Raw genomic sequence first — 19,604 nt, 5'->3', positions numbered from 1 at the left:
CGTGCATGTACAAAATGAAATGAAGTGGTCATTTCCTTCATACATACATGTAGATCTACATTGGCATTGTGCAGATTGCAGACCACAAGTCGTCATTTAGAAGTGGATTTGATTTGAATGAGGATCATAATTTGGAAATGGAATGCAAGCTGTTGAGCAATGCTGAGGCCAGAAGATAGAAACTAACCATGGATAGACGGTGATCAATCTTTTCTCTTTCAGTTTCAGTCTTCTTTTTTACAATTTTAGATCTAGTCTAGACCCCTTTTAGTTTGTTTTCCTTAAAGGCTTAATGAGATTTAATTATATTAATAACATTGACTTAGACCTATGATATTTTTGCTCAGTCATATGTTCATATGTTACTCTACTAGTCTTAGTCTTATTAATCTTATAGTCTAATAAATGTAGAGTAATGAGACTTATGAGAGAAGCATGTGTGATTACAATTATGAGATGACTAGATTTATTGCATGGTGCAATTTATGACAACTCATTCTCAATGTTTTCAAGGACATTGTCATTGATTGTATGACTGACTCCTTGTACAAACGCAAGAAAATTAATTATATCCTGGATTGAAGGAAACAAATGAAAGACGAGAAAGAAGAAAAAGAGAAGAAGAAGAATGAAAAGGAAAAAGGAGAAGAAGAAAAGGGAGAAGGAGGAAGAAAAGAAGGAGAAAGAAAAGAAGGAGAAAGAAAAGGAGGAGAAGAGAAAAGGAGGAGATGAAGAAGGAAAATAAGAAGAAGAAAAACAATGAGAAAAGGAAATGAAGAAGAGGAGATGAAGAAGAGGAGACTTTATTGTTAATGCATGACAATGGTAGCTATGCGCTATATACAAAACTACATACATGTATAGTGCAGTGTATATATTACCGGTATATACATGTACATGTACATGTACTAGATCAGTGGCCCAGTCATTGAGAGAGTGCCTAAAATGTGACATATATATTGAGTTAATGGAAGATAATCAAATAGTTCATAAAGCGAAAGAAATGTACACACATCAAATAATAAATTAACAAATTTTCTTTAACCATTCTTTTTCTGTTGTGCAAATATATTGTAGACTGTAGAATATATTGATGTATTTTGATTTCTCCTTTGATTTGTTACAGACGTTTAGATCAATTATTTTTCATCTACGATCACTCTGTCGTACAGAGAGAAGCAGACGACCCAAAGGATGCTATAGCATACTTCTATCCTCAAAATGTAAGCATCATAAAGGGCGATAAAAAATATGAAGGCCTACATGTAATTAGAGTATCTTATGAGGTGTTAGAGTAAAGTAATAGTTGACAATATGGCTTAATAATAATTTTTTTAAATGAGACATGTTGAAATGGAGTTGGCACGCTGTAAGGTTGACAAATGTTGGTTTTAAATGGAGTAAGATTTATTAACAATTCCTTCAAAAAGTTTTTAGCTTTTAAGAATTCTAGAATAGCTTTTTGATTTGGTTCCAATAAGTTGATTGTTTTTTTTCTTTTTTTGTGTGTGTGGAAAATTCAAGAATTAATTTAGGATATCTATTCATTGGGCGTTTGGCATTCCACCTGATTTTCTCCCAGTGTTCAGGTCGTACCACTAGATTTTGTTCTCTTCAAATCAGCATTGTTAGTAACCACCAACTTTGTGCACGGGAGACGAGTGTTCTTGTACATACAGTATGAGTAAAATATTGGTATTTGCTAGTAGAGCCTACCTTTTCAAATTGACTCACGTATATTTCATCACTCACTGTTTTAAATGTTTGTTTTGTTTAATGGCTACCTTAGTTTCCAATCGACACCCAATGTTTGCTATGCGGACAGCTGATGGGAATGGTCAACTTCATGAAGATCTTATGTTCGTCTGAGCCTAGGATCTACAAACTCAGAAAGATGAAACTGGCGACGTTGCATGAGGGTAATTTCACTCTGGTGAGTAAATTGATTAAATGCGTTCTGGCCGGACTGACATTACGTTTATCAGAAAGCATTATTTTATGTGTGAACGGATCTTCAATACATACTTTTCAATTTATTGCATGCAAGGGGACAGAAAATGCAAATGTGTAGGATTCATTTTTGTAAGTTATGATAGACATAAAGTGCTAGTATTCCAGGGGCCAGGGGGGGTGTTTCACAAAGACTAAGATCGACTTAAGTTGGACTTGAACTATTGCAGGCCGTTCATGCCACTAGTTCCTCTAACTATTTCTCAAGGGACGTACAAATCGTGGTCACAAATCTACAGAATTTACTATTTTTATAGTTTATTATTGAAGTAAAAATTATTATCTAAAGATCATAATTGAGAGACCAATGGTGAAAGCAATTAGTGGCATGAATGGCCTACCAAAGTTCAAGTCCAACTAAAGTTGATATTAGTCTTTGTGAAACACCCCCATGGTTTCTATTTGGTAATTTTATCACACAGACATAACATCAATTTCCAGAAGGATCTTGCATTTATCCTCTGGTATTTTTGTTTCTCTCTCTCTCTCTCTCACTCTCTATCTAGGCCTTGGCACATGACCCTAAAGTATCAGATACGGTTGCCATAGGGATGATGAGAAATCTTTATGATGTCTTCTGCATGTATCATGGCTCTTTTACAAGACTTTTGAAGGTAATTTGATATATAAATTTATGAATTTATTTTAGTATGATAATGATTATGACAATAATTATAATTATTTTGGTAACGATTATAACAATAATGATGGTGAAGATGATGATGATAATTATTGTAATGATAAATGTGAGTTTATCTAGTGCTAAAATAAGAAATAGAATCTGTAACTCTCTTTTTCTCCGGTCTCGGACCAACATAGTAACTTAACCTTACTGCATCATGATCTTAGTAATTCAGATGAGAAAACTATATAAGACAGAAGTAGAGATAAAAGTAACATTACAGTAAGAATAATATTCATCTATTTCTCATGAACATATGTTCATGCATTGATTTTGATAGCATTGCCGTGGCAACAGAGAAACATTCTCTTCCCAGATGTCATCCATATGGAATTGTTACTTGCCATTCATCCGTCACTATGGCAACAGCATGAAGACAATCTTCCATGCAGTGCCCACCATAGAGCTACCAAAGGTAATAAACTTGATTGTATAACACATGTTCCATCGACAATCAATTCTAGATCGATTTGTTGCACTGTCAGTCAAGTTCCTAACTTCAACTCTGCAACTGTGGCCCTAAATCAAACCTAATTGAAAACTGTTTGCTACCCTAATCTGAGGCTAACAAGTGCCCCCCCCCCCTTTTTTTTTTTTTTGCAGTACATGAATTAATTTCAACTTTTAAACAATAATATTGACTGGCCACGAAGGGGAAATGATGGAAGTAAATTGCCCAAGAAAAATCAAATTGCCCTATTCAAAGACTTAGGTATGGTGATTATTCTTGTAGAATTTGGTTTACATTATTGTACATGTATTGGCTTACTACATGTGCTGTCTGTTAGGATGTACACTTTCTGTGTTCATTTACATTCAATATAATTTTTAAGCAAGCATTGTAGTCCCAATTTTCATATTTACATTTACATGTAGCTTTAGGGAACCACAAATTTATTGCCCTATTTTCCTCTATTTTTGTAAGTGAATAAAGCAAAATATTCTTACTAATTAAAGCGGGACTGCACTACTTGTAGCTACTTGCGTCATCTTTATATAGCAAACAATGCCTATAAAGCTTTACCCGTTGGTCCCCCATGGTCCCCTTTTTCTTATTTGATGAGATAACCACCTGTCAGTGACCATGCAGGGAGGTCTAATCCCTCCTGGCCAAACTAGTGCAGATAGGCTTTAATGCTTATGTTTTCTTTTTTCTTTGTAGAAGTGCGGCCAGATCTTTCTCAAGTGTTCCCATCTTTTGCAGTGGTTGAAACAGAAGCCATGGTTACTAGCTGGTTGTCTTCTCTACAAAAATAAGTGAGTCCTTTTTATATTCATCATATGCAAGATAGTCATGTCTATTGATATAGTTTTATGAAATCAGACAAAGAACTTGTTTTACAATATTCAGTAGATTCCTTCTCGTGTAGTTAGTAAAAAGAAGACATTTTAAAAATGTGTATTTTTGTCCCCTAAATAGAAATGAGATTAATGCCAAAGTAATGGAATGATAAACTGCTTCAGAATCTATTAATTATAAGTGCTTCTCTCTTATGTTGTCATTTCGTTAATGTTCTGCTTTTGTACGGAAATTCACTCTAATATTTTAAAGTTGATAGTATTCACAAGCTGTCATGCCTTGCAATGGATTGTCATGACGATGGTTTTACACTGTGTACTTTGAAGTCACAAACATGTAAATGAAAGAAGAGGATTTTTCTTCTGTTCTGTTGAATATTCAAAAATAGGGCTGATACCTTATCTTCAAATGAAAACAAAGTTGTGACTGAGTGGTTTTGAGCTTTGACCCAAATGATAAACTACGTTTCAAGGTTCTCTCACTGTTTGATAAACTACATTTCAAGGTTCCCTCACTGTTTGATAAACTACGTTTCAAGGTTCCCTCATTGTTTGATAAACTACGTTTCAAGGTTCTCTCACTGTTTGAATGTTGGCGATTGTTTTGATAAGGAGTCTGTTTCTCTAGTTCAAAGCTCAGCCCCATTATATCACATTTGTGTTTGTTTAAGGGGAAGGCAGGGGGTTGCTAATATCTCAAATCGATGTTTGATTAAGAGGGATTTCAGTTTGTTGATAGTATTATGTTTGGATATGATAAGGGTAATACATATTTCAATGATCTCTTTCATGATTAGGAAAAAAAACACCTGATCAGTGATGAAGTAATTATTGGAAATGATCTTTGGCTACTGGGCTATTAGTAATACATTATTGATTTGAATCCTATGCTTAGACAACCTTATTCATTATCCAGTAATTTAACCACAACTGATTTGAGATGTGCACCTATATATTGCCTAGTCCCTTGTATTATCCATTTTATACCAATTGTGAATCTGTTTCTTCGCTAAATGTTCATCAGGAATGTAGCTTAATATGTGCCAATCACCATCAGATATTTGTTTTGTATATTTAGTAGTGTTATTGGTAACACCATGTTCAAAATATGAGCCCCAAATATTACTTTTGTAAAGACATTTTGCATGTTTATGTACTCTACCAATTAACATAAATGCGACTTATGAGTATTGAGTAGACTACTTGACGCACCCGTACACGCTCGCATAATATAGGGCTCGCACAGAACCCAAGTATGACTTGTGTGCCACTGTATGCTATTCTTTATTGCTTGATACTCCTAATCCATTAGCCCATAGCAAGCAAGGTGAAGTTTTTCTGAGGTTTATTTTATACATTCTAGCTGTTTAAAAATGAATGTTTTAGGTGATTGGTACACTTTAAACTTATCCTGATCTGATCAAAGTATTTTCAAGCTTATCTGCCGTAGTTTACAGGAGGGATTAGACCGCTCTGCAAGGTCACTGGACAGGTGGTTATCTCATCAACTCAGCTCTCAGTTAACATAAGAAAAAGAGGATCATGGGGGACCAATGGTCACCGATTAGGCATTATTTGTTATATAGAGGGAGCAAGTAGCTACCAGTAGTGCAGTGGGCCTTTCAGACTCTTTCCCTGACATGAGGTTCTTCAAATACAAAGTACCGGTAAGGCATTTAAGACGTTGTTTCCATTTTTAATCTGAATCAATATTTTGTCTTTGATTTCTCCAAGGGTGCTGTGTTCACAGTTGACCTCTGACCTCATGAGAAGGTTGCTTCTTGTCAAGGCTTCACAAAACCCTGTGAGTATATCTATATTATTTTTATATTTTTATTTTTTGAAATTCCTATTTTCTTTTTGCTGAAAAGTGCAATTTTATTACATTGTACCCATTCAAGGAGCTTCCCAAATAAATTTTATCATACCGTGAGCGATTAGAAAAGGAAATTAATTGTGATGTGCTGAATGGTCTAATGTGCCATCGGTTGGCGATTAGAAAAGGAAATTAATTGTGATGTGCTGAATGGTCTAATGTGCCATCTAATGGATGTTAAAATAACAGAGCATTATTTCACCTTCCATACAATTCATCCACGATTCAAGAAAAAAATTCATTGTCTTTTCTTGTATTTGTTTGTATTTTACAGTTTCCAGGTGAAAAGATCACAACAGATTTCGACTTGCCTTTCGGTGTGCGAATCTTATCCATCTACCTTCATGAGGAAGAGTACAAACTGTTTGCTAAACAGGACAGTGCAATTAACGTGGAGTCTGGAGAAGGCGATGCTATGTCAGAGGAAGCTTCGGCAATGGTTGAAACGAGTCAAAGAAGAGAAGGGTCAACGTCAAGAGAAGGGCATCCGCAGCAAGCAACACCACCACCACATCTACCACAACTCAAGGAAGATGGGAGTAATATGTGCAATATAGAGTCTTCTGAGAGTGATGCTGGTCAGAGAACGAGTAGTTCTCCAGAAAGCAGTGATGACATAGGCCAATTTACTGAGACCAGCGATGCAGGTATGGACTCTGAACGACATCACGCTCACCATGGTAATGAGGGCGATAAGAGTAAAGCTGTAGGATCCTCAACAGAAGGGGAGAGTAGAACCAAGAGTCCATTAATTGCCTCAAGATGCAGGGGGAACGGTGATGTAAAGGAGAATGGAAGGCAAGAACATTTATGCGGAGATGCTAAGGTCACAGATGTTACGCACGTAGAAGCCAAGGGGACAATAGGTATCAACGAATATGGAGAAGGTAGGGAAAACAAAGAGAATATAGATAGGCATAACAAAGTAAATCATGAACATAGTAAACAAGGAGCCACCAGTATTGCCTTTTACACCAAAGACAACAAGGTTAATGGTATTATTAATCATCACGAAGACATTATTTGTAGAGAACATCATGTTAAGAACTTCAGTTCCCGCAACGGTGGTTCATCTTCTAGTGTAAGTAAGGATGTGGGGACAGAGAGTATTGATGGCTCTGGTATCGGAACCATTGCACCGTCACTCAACATCGCTAGTTACAATGATCAAAGCTGCTCGAAGACTGCAGAGAAAGACCATTCTGGTGCAGCAGGAACCTTTAGTAATGCTGTCATTTCAACAGCAGTATCTGAACTGAGTGCAGGTGGTATTGATGGAGTTCTTCTGCCAAAGGTGGAAGTGAATTATGATGGGGGAAATCTTGAAGATGAACCCTTTGAGATCCATATCAACCCCCTGGACAGTGAGTCATCTCCAGAACATTCTGACTCTTCAGGCAATGCAGTAATGTCAAGACAGAGATTAGAGCCATTGGCAGATGACAATGGCAACATTCTGCTCCAGGATGATACCGAGCGTTTAGATCAGGTGGACGTTGGTGCGGATGAATCTAGACAGGCAGCTGGACTTGAGAATGGTGCTGATGGTAGGACGTTTAGGAACGTCCAGGAATCTGTTACTCTTAGCCAAAACAACAGCCATAGTAGGGATTCTTTGAGTCAGGAGCCGACACCGGTAATGCAGCAGTTGTCACGAAGAGCCAGTGGTGAACAACAGCCATCCTTCAGACATTCCTACACCGTTCAACAACAGGGAACTGAACCCAACCCTGCCAAACATGAAGGAAACATGGACTATTCTTCAGTCCCAGAATACAGTACTCCCAACGCTTCAAGGAATCCAAGCAGATCACAGCCCAGTGATGCATCTGCAGCTGCATCGAGACAACATGATTGGACACATCATGGTACAGACTCAGCACTGCACACTGACAACTCTGATCACACCAAGCAATCCAACTCCCACGCTGCTCAATCCACTAATGACCAAGGACCAGGGTATAGGAATTCTCCGGTCCTAGACCAAGACAGTCATGACCTCCATAGAGATACTGCAGCTTCTGACCAGCCTGAGGATAGTCAGCAGTCCCCTACAGGAATCCTTGTCAGAGCAGATGGCACCAGGAGGAGGGGGTGGACTCGTTCAAGGTCAAGTCTGAGCGTCACTTCACCCACTCCAGGAAAGAAAGGAGTCTCTCAAGGAGGTTCAGAGGAAGAAACAACCAAGGTAAGATTCAACATGACTTCATGAATTTTAAGACAGAGAATGAATTTAGATATACAGTCAAACCTGTCTATAGCGACCGCCCAAGGGAAACACAAAAAGTAGTCTTTGAAAAAAGGTGGTCTTTGTAGACATGTTCCTTTAGTACCGTAATTAACGTTGTATAAACCGACCTCAAAGGTCCATGTAGTTTATATTTTAAGCATTGTGCAGTATTGGCATTGCAATCCAGCAGAGATTAATAAGGCGTCCAACTGGAATTAATAGATTTCCTATTTTAATCTCGGATAATTTATGTTTGATCTGCTTTAATGCGTGCTATTTGGAAATGTATGTTGTGTATTCTTCACCTCACATGGCATGCAATTAGGAAAAAAAAATACATTCATTTTTCAACAAGTAATACAAATACAAAATCAAATTCAGAAAAGTGCACTTGTGATAGTAAACATATCGGTGAGGTAGAGGGAAGAAAGAGGACTCTGTATGCAGTAGAGAGAGACAGACAGACAGGCAGAGAGACACACAGACAGACAGACAGACAGACAGACAGACAGACAGACAGATCTATAGAGAGAACGCGCAGGTCTTTCCCTATTCAGAAAAATATCATAACAAACTAAGGCACAATTGTGTACATGTCGGTTATCATTTTTAAAGACAAAAAAAAAAAGTGACTAAACACGATTTGTATTTTTCTTGTGTACCATGAGAAATAATTTTTCTTTTTGTTGACAAAAAGAATAATCAAATACATATAAATTAATTCAAAGTTATTATATTCTGTAATTGTTATATTTCCTTAGGTTGAGGGAATGGTGAATGTCTCCCTCTATGTCCAAGCACATTCCGACGTGATGCTGATCTTCTTGGGAGAGAAAGATTGGATCCAAGATAAGAGTAGACTCCGCAGCATGGTGAGTGTAGGATAAATCAGGGGCCTGTTTCATAGAACTTGTTATCAATAACAGATTCTAATATTCTATGACAAATTTGCTCCCAGCCAATCAAATGCCACAATTTCAGTAGCTTATAACAGTTATTGTAGTTTGCTATTGATAGCAAGTTTTATGAAACAGGGCCCTGGGTTTTTAGAGTTGGACATCATTTTATGTCATTGGTTCTTAAAGACCATGTCAGAAGTGAAAAATGAAATAGATGAATTAAATACAATAATATCAATTATATACTATTTCAATGTTCGTCAGCTCTCTGAAAACTCAAAATCAGAATTGGAAAATCGACTTGATGAAATCATCTTATGTGGAGAATGTATACTTACAATGACTTTGCATTAAAAAATTAATTAAGTACGGCTCATCACCTCAGCTTTAATAGGTGAGCCAATTTAGTCCACATATTATGTCATCACTGTAACTGTGGTGAATTTGACCCCTGTTCACTCATAATGTGGAGTGGTACTGACAATCAGGCTTTTATGAAAAGAAAAATAATTGTTATTCCTTTATATTTGTATTCTATGTTCATTCAGCTTTCAGTGAATATAAAGTTGTATTTTCATGAGATAGGGTCTTTGATCTTGAAGACATGACCTTCATGGGTGTCTGTACAGCGTGTGTTAAAAAGATGAAGAAAGAATATTTGTGAACGCTATGCTTTCTCAAGTAATTCCTTTGGAATCATTTCTCTTTCTAAACAATAATTTGCAGTGTGGTATGAGTAGAATTATCATTGGATATATGTTGAAAATCAACTTTTTTTTTTCTTCTTCAATACTGAATGTATTTTTCTTAAAATGTCTTTAAACTATATTTTTTATGGGGGGGGGGGAGTACATTGTATGAAATTTCGATAGTCATAAGCAATTTAACTGCTTTAAGGATTATGTCAAATTGTTTGATAATACATGTACATGTAACTTTAAAGTACAATCATAACACTAACATCGACAGTTTTTCTTGTATACTGATTTTGCTTGCAGTGGCAGTCATTTGTCATCAAACTGGCAGATCTGGAACTTGAACTTCAGCAAGTCCTGGGCGATAAGGCGACAAATCAGGTAGGAATACGAGTTGATAATTGTGTAATATTAAAGAATAGCATATACGTTAAAATCCAGATAGCCCGTTAGCACTGTAGTAATGCGAGACGCTACATGGTTTAGTAACTAATGATCCGATGTTTGATCCTTACCCTCTTCTTCTGTCCTCCTCTCTCTCTCTCTCTCTCTCTCTTCATACTTCTTTCTGAATCTCTCCCTCTCTCTCTCTCCCTCTCGCTCTCTCTCCTTATACTTCTTTCTTCTTCCTGAATCTCCCACTCTCTCTCTCTCTCTCTCTCTCTCTTTCTCGCTCTCTTGCTCTTTCTTTCTCCTCATACTTCTCTCCTCATACTTCTGTCTTCTTCCCAAATCTCCCACTCTCTCTCTCTCTCTCTCTCTCTCTTCATACTTCTCTCTTCTTCCCAAATCTCCCACTATCTCTCTCTCTCTCTTCTCTCTTCATACTTCTTTCTTCTTCCCAAATCTCTCTCTCTCTCTCTCTCAAAAGGAATATTAAGGAGGCTGTTGACTTGTTTAAAGAAGAGTTGAACAGTATTCCACAGAATATTTGACTTATATTGTAACATGAACATCAAAAGTTTTGTTTCATCTTCTTTTTCTGCAGTCTTACTATCTATATTTTTTTTCCTTTTTCCTTAGGAACAAGATCAGCTTTACAACTTTCTCCAGTTCAGTCCTTATGAGAAGTCAGTGAAAAGTAAGCCTTTGTTTTTCATACCACCATGAATACTCATAGCTATCCCACTACCAAGGAGGAAAGCGGTATAGCGCCATCTCTTGGCCAAACTTGAAGTTGCTTTCTAAAAGAAAAGGAAGTTGAGCAATAACTGTCTAATATTTATACTCTTAACATGCATTGGACATATAACTACATGTATCTCTATTCATATATATATCACTTTTGTCTTGGTTCCATGTATTTGTATGGCTGTGAAGAATTAATTTTTGACTATTTTGAAAGAATGAGATATTTCTGGAAATGAAAAAGTGTAAATTGTTTGCAAAGCCAGGAAGAGTAAAACAAAATATGTATTATTCTAAGTATTCTGTCAAAGTAAATGACACTTTCCATTTTTGTCTTATAAGTTCTAATCATCTTCAAATACTATAGCAATATGACTTAACTTAAACAGTGGTGATATTTTGAACAATTTTAAATCTATATTTATGTCCCTCTCTCTCTCCAGCTAATACAACCAGTGTCATGACAACGCAGAATAGAGAGTTTGTGAATGTTGTGGATGCCATGCATGAAACGTTCCTCTCCAAAGAGCATGTCAGCCATCTTGTGATGAGGTATGTGTAATATGACTAAAGCAATGACAATGGATCATTGATGCAATTCAATTTTTATGCCGGTTCTTTCAGTGGTTCTCATTAAAGTGTCCCTCAAAATCTGTTTATCAGGAAGAATGCTGAGGCTGAAGAATATATCCTTCTCTCGCTTTCCAGTAATGTAAATATCTTTATTCTTATTTTTCCATACCTTTCTTTCCTTTTTTGTGCTCTCAGTAATAATTTTTTTTAAATTCTCTAAATTTATATGGATTATACATATTCATGAAAACCATTTAAAAAAAAGGGGGTTTGGGTATGTTTTTTTCCCCTCTTCCTTTTTTATTGGAGATGCTAGACTTCCCAGTTTTAGTTGTGTTATTTTTTATTTGATTAGTTTGAGTCATAAGGTTAAGTAGCCACTGACATGGCAACAGCAACAACAACAGTGTGCACAAAGACAGAGGCAGAAACTATACTTGTACTCTTCATTTTTCTGGACTTAGAATATATTCCATAGGGTCATATTTGTATTTGTTTTGTTTTTTTGTTTTTATTGCAGAGGTCAGCACAGCACAGTGATAGGGAGTCAAAATGACGCCTACCAGACTTACTTTCAGCCACTGAAGGCGCAATCAAACACTACCACATCGACATCGTCATTGCTGTCATCATCATCATCATCATCGCCTTCATCTGCGTCGTCATCTCCCGTAATGCAGGCAGCAACTGCCATGGCAACAAGACAGGGGAAGCTAGAGGTCCAAGCAGAGAAGATGCTTTTAAAAGATCATGGCATCAGGTTTATTTAGCATCTCGTCATCATTACCACCACCATCATCATCATCATCATCAACATCATCATCATCATCGTCATCATCATCATCTTCCTACCCTGGAATGCATGCAATGCCTGCCATAGCAATTGTTACAGATTTTATATAACAATTACTTTGTGGTATTTGTGATGTAAATGAATCAAATTCATGTATTTTATTGTATGGGAAATCTGAATAAATGCAGCTCGATTTTAGTCATATGCAATAGTGGTGTATTGTTAATTTATTGGTAGATATTCAAGAGGAATTGTATGTAATGAAGTTTGATATGAATAATTATATTGAATTGTGTTTTTGATAGACACATGGCAGCAATGCAAGAAAGACAGATTTCATGGAACCTTTTGATGTTTAAGCACACAAATAATATATTCTCTAGTGCACTTGTGCCAATGTATTATCTTGAACATATTCAATACTTACAGCATAGCTGTCTATGTCTTGTTTCGTATGCAAGTATTGTGGATAAGTATGTGAATGTATCGTACTGAATTCTAAAAAAATATGAATGGATCGTTTTGCAATATCCTCTCTTACCGATTTACTGTTTTTCTATTTCACGATTGCCTGATGCATCATGAAGTAAAGTTTTATGCGAAAGATAAACCATCAAACTTTCCAACAACAATTGTGGATTTGCCAACAGAAATTTTGAAAGGAAAGTTGAGAAAAAAATATCCTCTGGCAATGCACTTTAAAAGATGTAAAATGACTTGGACCCACCCCCCCCCCCCCCCTCATTGTTGCAAAATTGGAGAAAAAACAAAGAATGTTTGTATGTGCCCTTGCCAAATGATGAAGTATTTTAGTATACACAAGAACATGTGATCACTTTATTGATCCTGTCAATTTGTTATGCAGATATATATCAGAATTCGGAAACTCATGGCATATATTCTCCAGTACCTTATTCAAATTCAGCATTATGTTGAGGTAGATGTACATGTATGCACGTTCTATAATCTAGTTACTATGTATTTCACCTTACTTTTGTTGACTACTTGACTTCATAACATTCTGAAGAAGAAAAAATTGTATGCAACAAGTATATTTGGTAACAAAGTGGAAATCTGTTCTGAAAAAAATAATGTGAACTAAAACTGATTTTGACATGTTATTACTGATAAAAAATAGATGTGTGCTATATGATGTTGATATTCATATATTCATTCTAAAAGCTTTCACAACTGAACATTGCCAAATGCATTTATACTTGTCTGTGGTAGTCATATACATTTGCACATAAACATGATGACCATACAACTGTTTTTACCTAGTCTAAATCTGTATTTTGCCTGTTTTCAAAGTGGAAAAGTGGCAGGTAGTATTATCATTTAATGAATAGAACATATCAAAATTCCATAGGTGCTGAATTAGACAAAATTGTAATGTCTGGCATTTAGTTTTCTTTATTTCAGTGCAACAATCGTTAATACAAGAAAATCACTAAATCTAAGGGGAGATATTTTACTCTGTTATCATTTTTTTCTACAAAATTTGGTACATGCTATGTGTCAGTTCAAATGGTTTGTACACAAAAGGTGTTAACAAAACTGTTAAGATTTTGCAACTAAAAAATGTTTGAAAGCTGGTACAGATATCAATAACAGGTGAACTTGTGTAGAATTAGCACCCGAACAAATCTTCCTCTTGTATATTGTAATGCTAATTTTTGCTAAATAGGCAGGAAGGCGGACCTAGTTGTCATAAAGGTCAACCAATACAACCACAACCTGTATCACACCATATTGTTTTCCTACCTTGAGCAGAAAAGACATTCCATGCATGCAACTTACAATGTACAAGCCTTGAATGTAATCAACCTGAGAATGTAATTAACATGAGAATGTAGATTCCATGTTTATTTCATACCAGAGATGTTTTAATGAACCTCAATAGAACATTCCAAAGCAACAGGTGTTGTGCAATATACTTGTATCTCTTGGTTTTAATAGTTCAATGCATCCTTGAGTCACCTTTACAAGTTTTTTTGTCTATTTGAACATATCACAAACATTTAGACTATGTGTTAAAGGCAAGGGCGTAAATCCTTACATAATACCTATTGTTCAGGGGGGATGAATGAATAGATCACCCCCCCCCCTGAACAATAGGTATTACGTAAGGATTTACGCCCATAGTTAAAGGTATATGTATAATAACAGTCGCAAATATACTGTATCTATCTCAAATGTATAATACAGTTGATGACTTTTGTGATTACTTTCTTTTATCTTTTAAAACAAAAATGGAGACTGCAATGTAAAGGTAGTTGAATATAACTGACACGTATACATAGTATCTCCTAACCTAGTTCATAGCATACCGGTAGTTGGTCCACCTTTTCAATTTCTGTGTTCATATTTAAGTCTTTGAGTCTTTGATAATGGTTTTTATATTGTAACTGACACTGCCTTTCTCTTCCTTTTAACCCCAATTTTGTGCATATTATACCTGTAACGTAGATGGCATTTTGAAATTATATTTTTAGAATACTAACCGTGATTATCATTTCGGACAAGGTTTTCCAAGTTTGTATTCAGTCTAGTAATTCCTAGAATAAAAGGAAGTAGGATCCCTGCCTATTATGTGACATCTACATATAACATATTATTTTTAATCTTGTTTTTTAAAGAAATTGCAGTTTTTGTCACTCCATCCTGTACATAAGTCACAAAATGAATTTTGTTGATATATGAAAATCTATGCTTTGATATGTATACTTTGATAATACTTAAACTATGAAACCAAAAAATAGCTATTTTCAGACTTTCTGCCTTATTTCAATATGTGCATAGTTAATGTGTTGTAAAAACTCGGCTGCTGCAATAGCCAAAAGTGTACATTGCATGTATAGTTCATTTAGGAAAGTTTTAATGTAAGTGCTTTGTGCAATTTACTATTTCCACCTCTGAAATATGCAGGTTACCATTGTCCAAAATTCAAGAAGGTGGACATTATTGTTGGTGTAAAATCTTGTTTGAATCAATACAAATTAATAAAAAGAGCAACCTACCAGTATTTGGCATTGTGGATTGTTTAATAAGATTAAAGCCCCACTGTACTACTTTTAGCTACTTGCTCCCTCTATATAGAAGACAATGCCTAATCGGTGACCATTGGTCCCCCATGATCCTCTTTTCCTGATGTTAATTGAGAAATGAATTGATGAGATAGCCACCTGTAAGTGACCAAACTGGGTGGTCTAATCCCCCCTGGCCAAACTAGTACAGACAGCCTTTAAAGAACCCTTTTGGAGCCAGAAGGATGTTGACTCCTGTACTTTAATACAAAGTTAATGCCCTTCTGGCTCCAAACCGACAATTTTCTCTGACAGAGAAATGTATATTTGGCTGGCCGATTGGTAGGCTCCATGCATGGAACTTAAACTATTTTATCATCAAATTGTCTTAAAGGTAAAGACCAGTAATAGAAACGCCCCAATTTCAAAAAATGAAATGGAAGCTCTTATTACCAATCATGTGAAAGAAAATGTTTTGACTAATACATGATGATAACAATTTTGCCGGGAAACCGCCTACTAATTGATATATTTGGTAAATTGTTTGTCTACATGGTCTGTGAGAGATAAACGCACGTGTCGCGCGCGTGTGCGTATAGTCCCATATACATCTTTCTGTGTACAGTGCTTGTAACTTTACGAAGACTGGGCCGTATTTCTTATCATTTTGATGATTCCAAAACCGTGCAGTACAATACAGTACACCAATACTTATATGCTAGATGATCAACCTTTTCTGATCAATTCCACAACGTTTCTTTCACAATGCAATCGCAAGACCATAACTGGTCTTTACCTTTAAAGGGGCCGTTTGTTAAGAAGACAGAATTAAAATAAATTGTCATATTTAGATGTTTATGTTTAATCCCAATATGATTCTGTAATGCAGTTGAATGCTACTTTTCAAACACCCAACAGTAGATGGCCCGACATATGCTCTGGCGACAACTACTCCAGGCTTCATTTCGTCAAAAGGTATATTGGGTAGCAATTAGGTATCGGGTTAGCTTTAGGATAAGGGTTATATGGTTTGGTATTTTTGTGGGTCTCGGGTTAGAAGTTTGAGAATTGTAGTAGTGTTTGGATATTGACCACCGAGCAAATCTCGCTGGAGCACGTGTCAGACATACACCTGAATGGTAAAATGAAACTTTGTTGATATTTTAGTCTGTGCCTTTTGAACTGGTTTTTATGGAAAGCTGTGTTTTCTTATGCATGATTTTTACCCCCACATTTTCAATTCACATGCAGTCCCACATAGCTCATGATATATAAATCATATGCCTTTTTATGTTGGATTTCTGTGGGTTAAGATTGTGTTACACACAAACTAAATCTAAAATGGCCTTTCAAGTGAAACTGAAACATTTTCTCTGTTGAGAGTCAGAAAGGTGTCATCTATACTTTTCATTTCCTTTTTTGTTGTTGCATAGAATAGATGTCTCTGAAAAGACAGAAAAGCACCATTTAAAGACTTTGTAAGCAATATGGAGATATTTTGCACTAACATTTCAGTATGTGGTTTAACTTCTAAACTTATTTGATAAGTAAAGAGCACAAGATATTTGGCCTGTCTGGATTTAGTGCATTGTAGGATGTATACATAGTAGAAGAAAAGATAGAAATGTGGTATTACTATTAGAAGCAGGCTTTTTGACCTTCTTTCCAAAAGATGAAACAGTTAATTGCCAATAGACTGCATGATTGAGAACACTCATGCAGTGTAAGTAGTAGTGGTAGTAGTAGTAGTAGTAGTAGTAGTAGTAGTACATGTAGTAGTAGTAAACTCGTAATAGAAGTATTCGTAGCGGTTATAGTATTTTTAGTGGTTGTAGTATTTATAGCAGTTGTTATAGTGTCAATATTTGTAGTCAGCCTACATAATTGTAGTAGCAGAAGTATTTTAAAGCTAGCGGCCAACAGAAACGGAACCTTGGTTTTGAAAGAGACCTAAAAGCAATGTAATATTTATCTCAAGTAAATACATATTCATTGTGTGTAATATCCATATTTTGCATCAAAGAACAAATTGGTCTGCAAAAAAGAAATATTCATGTATATTTTTTGTACCATTAACAAAAAAACCTGCAAATCATGTAATTGTTATGGTCAGTATCACATTTAATTTCGACTCATTGGACAGTGTCCACTCCCAACTGATTAAATTTCTGAACGTATAATACTGTTGAGAGGGATCTGATGTATATGAGGTAGTGATTTAATGTCTATGTGGCTCCAAACCGACAATAATAGACCTGTATTTGGACAGAAATTGTGGGTATATGTAATATCATTCCAGTTAGAACACAAAGCATTAAGTTGGAGTAGAAATAATTTGAAATATACCCTGTATTGTATAGGCAATATTATATCCAAATCTACACGAAGACAGTAATGAATAGGTGATTATTTATTTTCTGGTAAACTGTGTAATATATATATCAAATATAGTTACTCAAATATATTTCTATGTTGTCAAATTTTTGTCATGTTGTCAAATGTATTGCTTTTATTAAAAAACGTCTATTGTCATGCTCGCCAATCCGATCCGTTTGCACTTGAATTTATTTTAGAAATGTTGATACAACTTGAGAGATATTAAGAAAAAAACTGCCCCCAAGGGAGTGCAACGTGTGCAATTCTTGCTTAATCAAGTACATCTTTAAACTTTCATATCCATTCTTATATTATCCTCAAACAATTACTTATCTCTTTCTCTCATTTTTCTTTCATCAAATGCAACTTCATGTTGCAAACAAAACTTCTCCTTTAAAGCCTCTTTAAAGCGTTGGGAGCCCCAAAAATTTGATGGCGAAATTTCACCTAAATTGTATCATAATATGAAAGAGGATGTCATTCACATTTCTGCAAGAATTTTCAAAACAGAAATGTGTTTCAAGTCGAATATTGATGAAAGAATACAAAATTTAGGTTTTCTGAGTACATGGAAACCTAAATTATGTATTCTGTTATCAATACTTGTCTTCAAACACACTTTTGGGGAGGGGATATTTGCAGAAGTGTGTCTTTAATGACATCCTCTTTCATATTATGATACAATTTAAGTGAAATTTTGCAATAAAAGTTTTTGTCGAATTTTGGTCTCCCAACACTTATTTAATATTGCCTTCTGAACCATCTGTGTTCCTCGATATATAAGTCCACTGAATGCTTTCAAATGGGCTATTCTGGAATATATTCATATTTGTATGAATATTGCATTTGTTGCATCTGATAGGATTGTCCAATGATGGTTGAATAGACCGCTTTACTAACATCTTCAAATTATATGCATACTTTTTAAACAAAGGTTGTTCTTGACAACCAGAAAGCTTGCCAGAGCCTTTCCCGCCATAGCAATGCGTAATGTATGCAGAATGGATTCAAAGTATTGTAGTTCACTCATTAATAACATGTTAATGGAATAACTCATCACTATATGTTCCCAGGAAAGAAACATCCATAAATTTGAATATGTTAGTAAACCGGTCTAGACTCTATTGTCAGTTGGGATTTAAGAAAGGGTCTCTAGTTGAAATACAGACCTGCTATGCATACTTCTTGAACAAAAGTTGTTCTTGAGATGCAAAACCTTAGCAAGGCATTGTCAGACATAGCCACAACCAATATGCAAATTAATTCTACCATTGATATACATTCATGCATAGCAGGTGCTTTTAATATTTAGTAAGTATGGGTTCTGAACAAAATCATGCATGAATTGAAACGCATGAGAAAATTGTTCTGCTGCTTATGAAGATGTCTGGCATAGCAACAACTGTGACTTTGGGAAATCAATAGTTCATTTACAGGTGAGTGAAATATTTGGTGATATATCAGACATCCTGGCACAAAAGTCTACCCTCATTGTTGGGCATTTTCCGTGATGCGGGGCGGCTCAAGGGCGTGGGTAGGAAGAAGTGCCTATACAAGTACATAGCATGGTAATATACTGTTTTCAAAATCTTTGATAAGTAGGACTTAGTCGAATCTGGGGGGGGGGGGGGCTATTATTCCCAAATGCCGCCCCTTGTGTGAGAATTATTATTATTATTATTATTATTTATAATATATCCTTAGTATTCGAGAGCTCCAGTAAATTTCTGAAAGGTGCAGTCTTGCAATGATGAGGTACATATACGTGTCTACTAAAATATAGGGGACTGTAGCCCCACCCCTTCCCTTTTCCATTTCTCATTCTCTCTCTCTCTCTCTCTCTCTCTCTCTATTGCTCTCTCTATTGCTCTTTGGGCGTCGACATGGTGGACGAGGCCAAATTCAAATTGTAACTATTTTTACCGGGCCATAAAGTACGGAGCCCCGGAAGTGACATGGAGAAAAAAAAAATTTCTCGTTTTCCTGAGATAAATTCTCGTTTTCCTGAGATAATTTT

At 35.8% G+C, this 19,604-nt stretch overlaps 1 protein-coding gene and 1 long non-coding RNA gene across 2 annotated transcripts; both read left to right on the top strand.

The window, feature by feature from the left end:
* The first annotated feature begins 13 nt into the window (after window positions 1–13).
* On the top strand, window positions 14–15,210 carry LOC100893601 (serine-rich adhesin for platelets). The gene is made up of 13 exons (XM_030991764.1): window positions 14–199; window positions 1,127–1,223; window positions 1,790–1,933; window positions 2,517–2,624; window positions 2,973–3,107; window positions 3,855–3,949; window positions 5,726–5,795; window positions 6,142–8,055; window positions 8,859–8,969; window positions 9,995–10,072; window positions 10,715–10,772; window positions 11,263–11,371; window positions 11,913–15,210. The coding sequence occupies exons 1-13, from the start codon at window positions 189–191 to the stop codon at window positions 12,160–12,162; spliced, it is 3,180 nt and encodes a 1,059-aa protein (XP_030847624.1). The 5' UTR covers window positions 14–188; the 3' UTR covers window positions 12,163–15,210.
* Window positions 15,211–15,371: 161 nt separating this feature from the next.
* Window positions 15,372–17,753, top strand: LOC115926689. Its single transcript, XR_004065212.1, has 2 exons — window positions 15,372–15,605; window positions 16,016–17,753. It is a non-coding gene; the product is annotated as an uncharacterized LOC115926689 (long non-coding RNA).
* Window positions 17,754–19,604: the final 1,851 nt, after the last annotated feature.

Source organism: Strongylocentrotus purpuratus, unplaced genomic scaffold, assembly GCF_000002235.5.
Source record: "Strongylocentrotus purpuratus isolate Spur 01 unplaced genomic scaffold, Spur_5.0 spur5_scaffold_2, whole genome shotgun sequence".
Lineage (NCBI taxonomy): Eukaryota > Metazoa > Echinodermata > Echinoidea > Camarodonta > Strongylocentrotidae > Strongylocentrotus > Strongylocentrotus purpuratus.
This window is presented reverse-complemented; position numbering and strand designations above follow the sequence as displayed.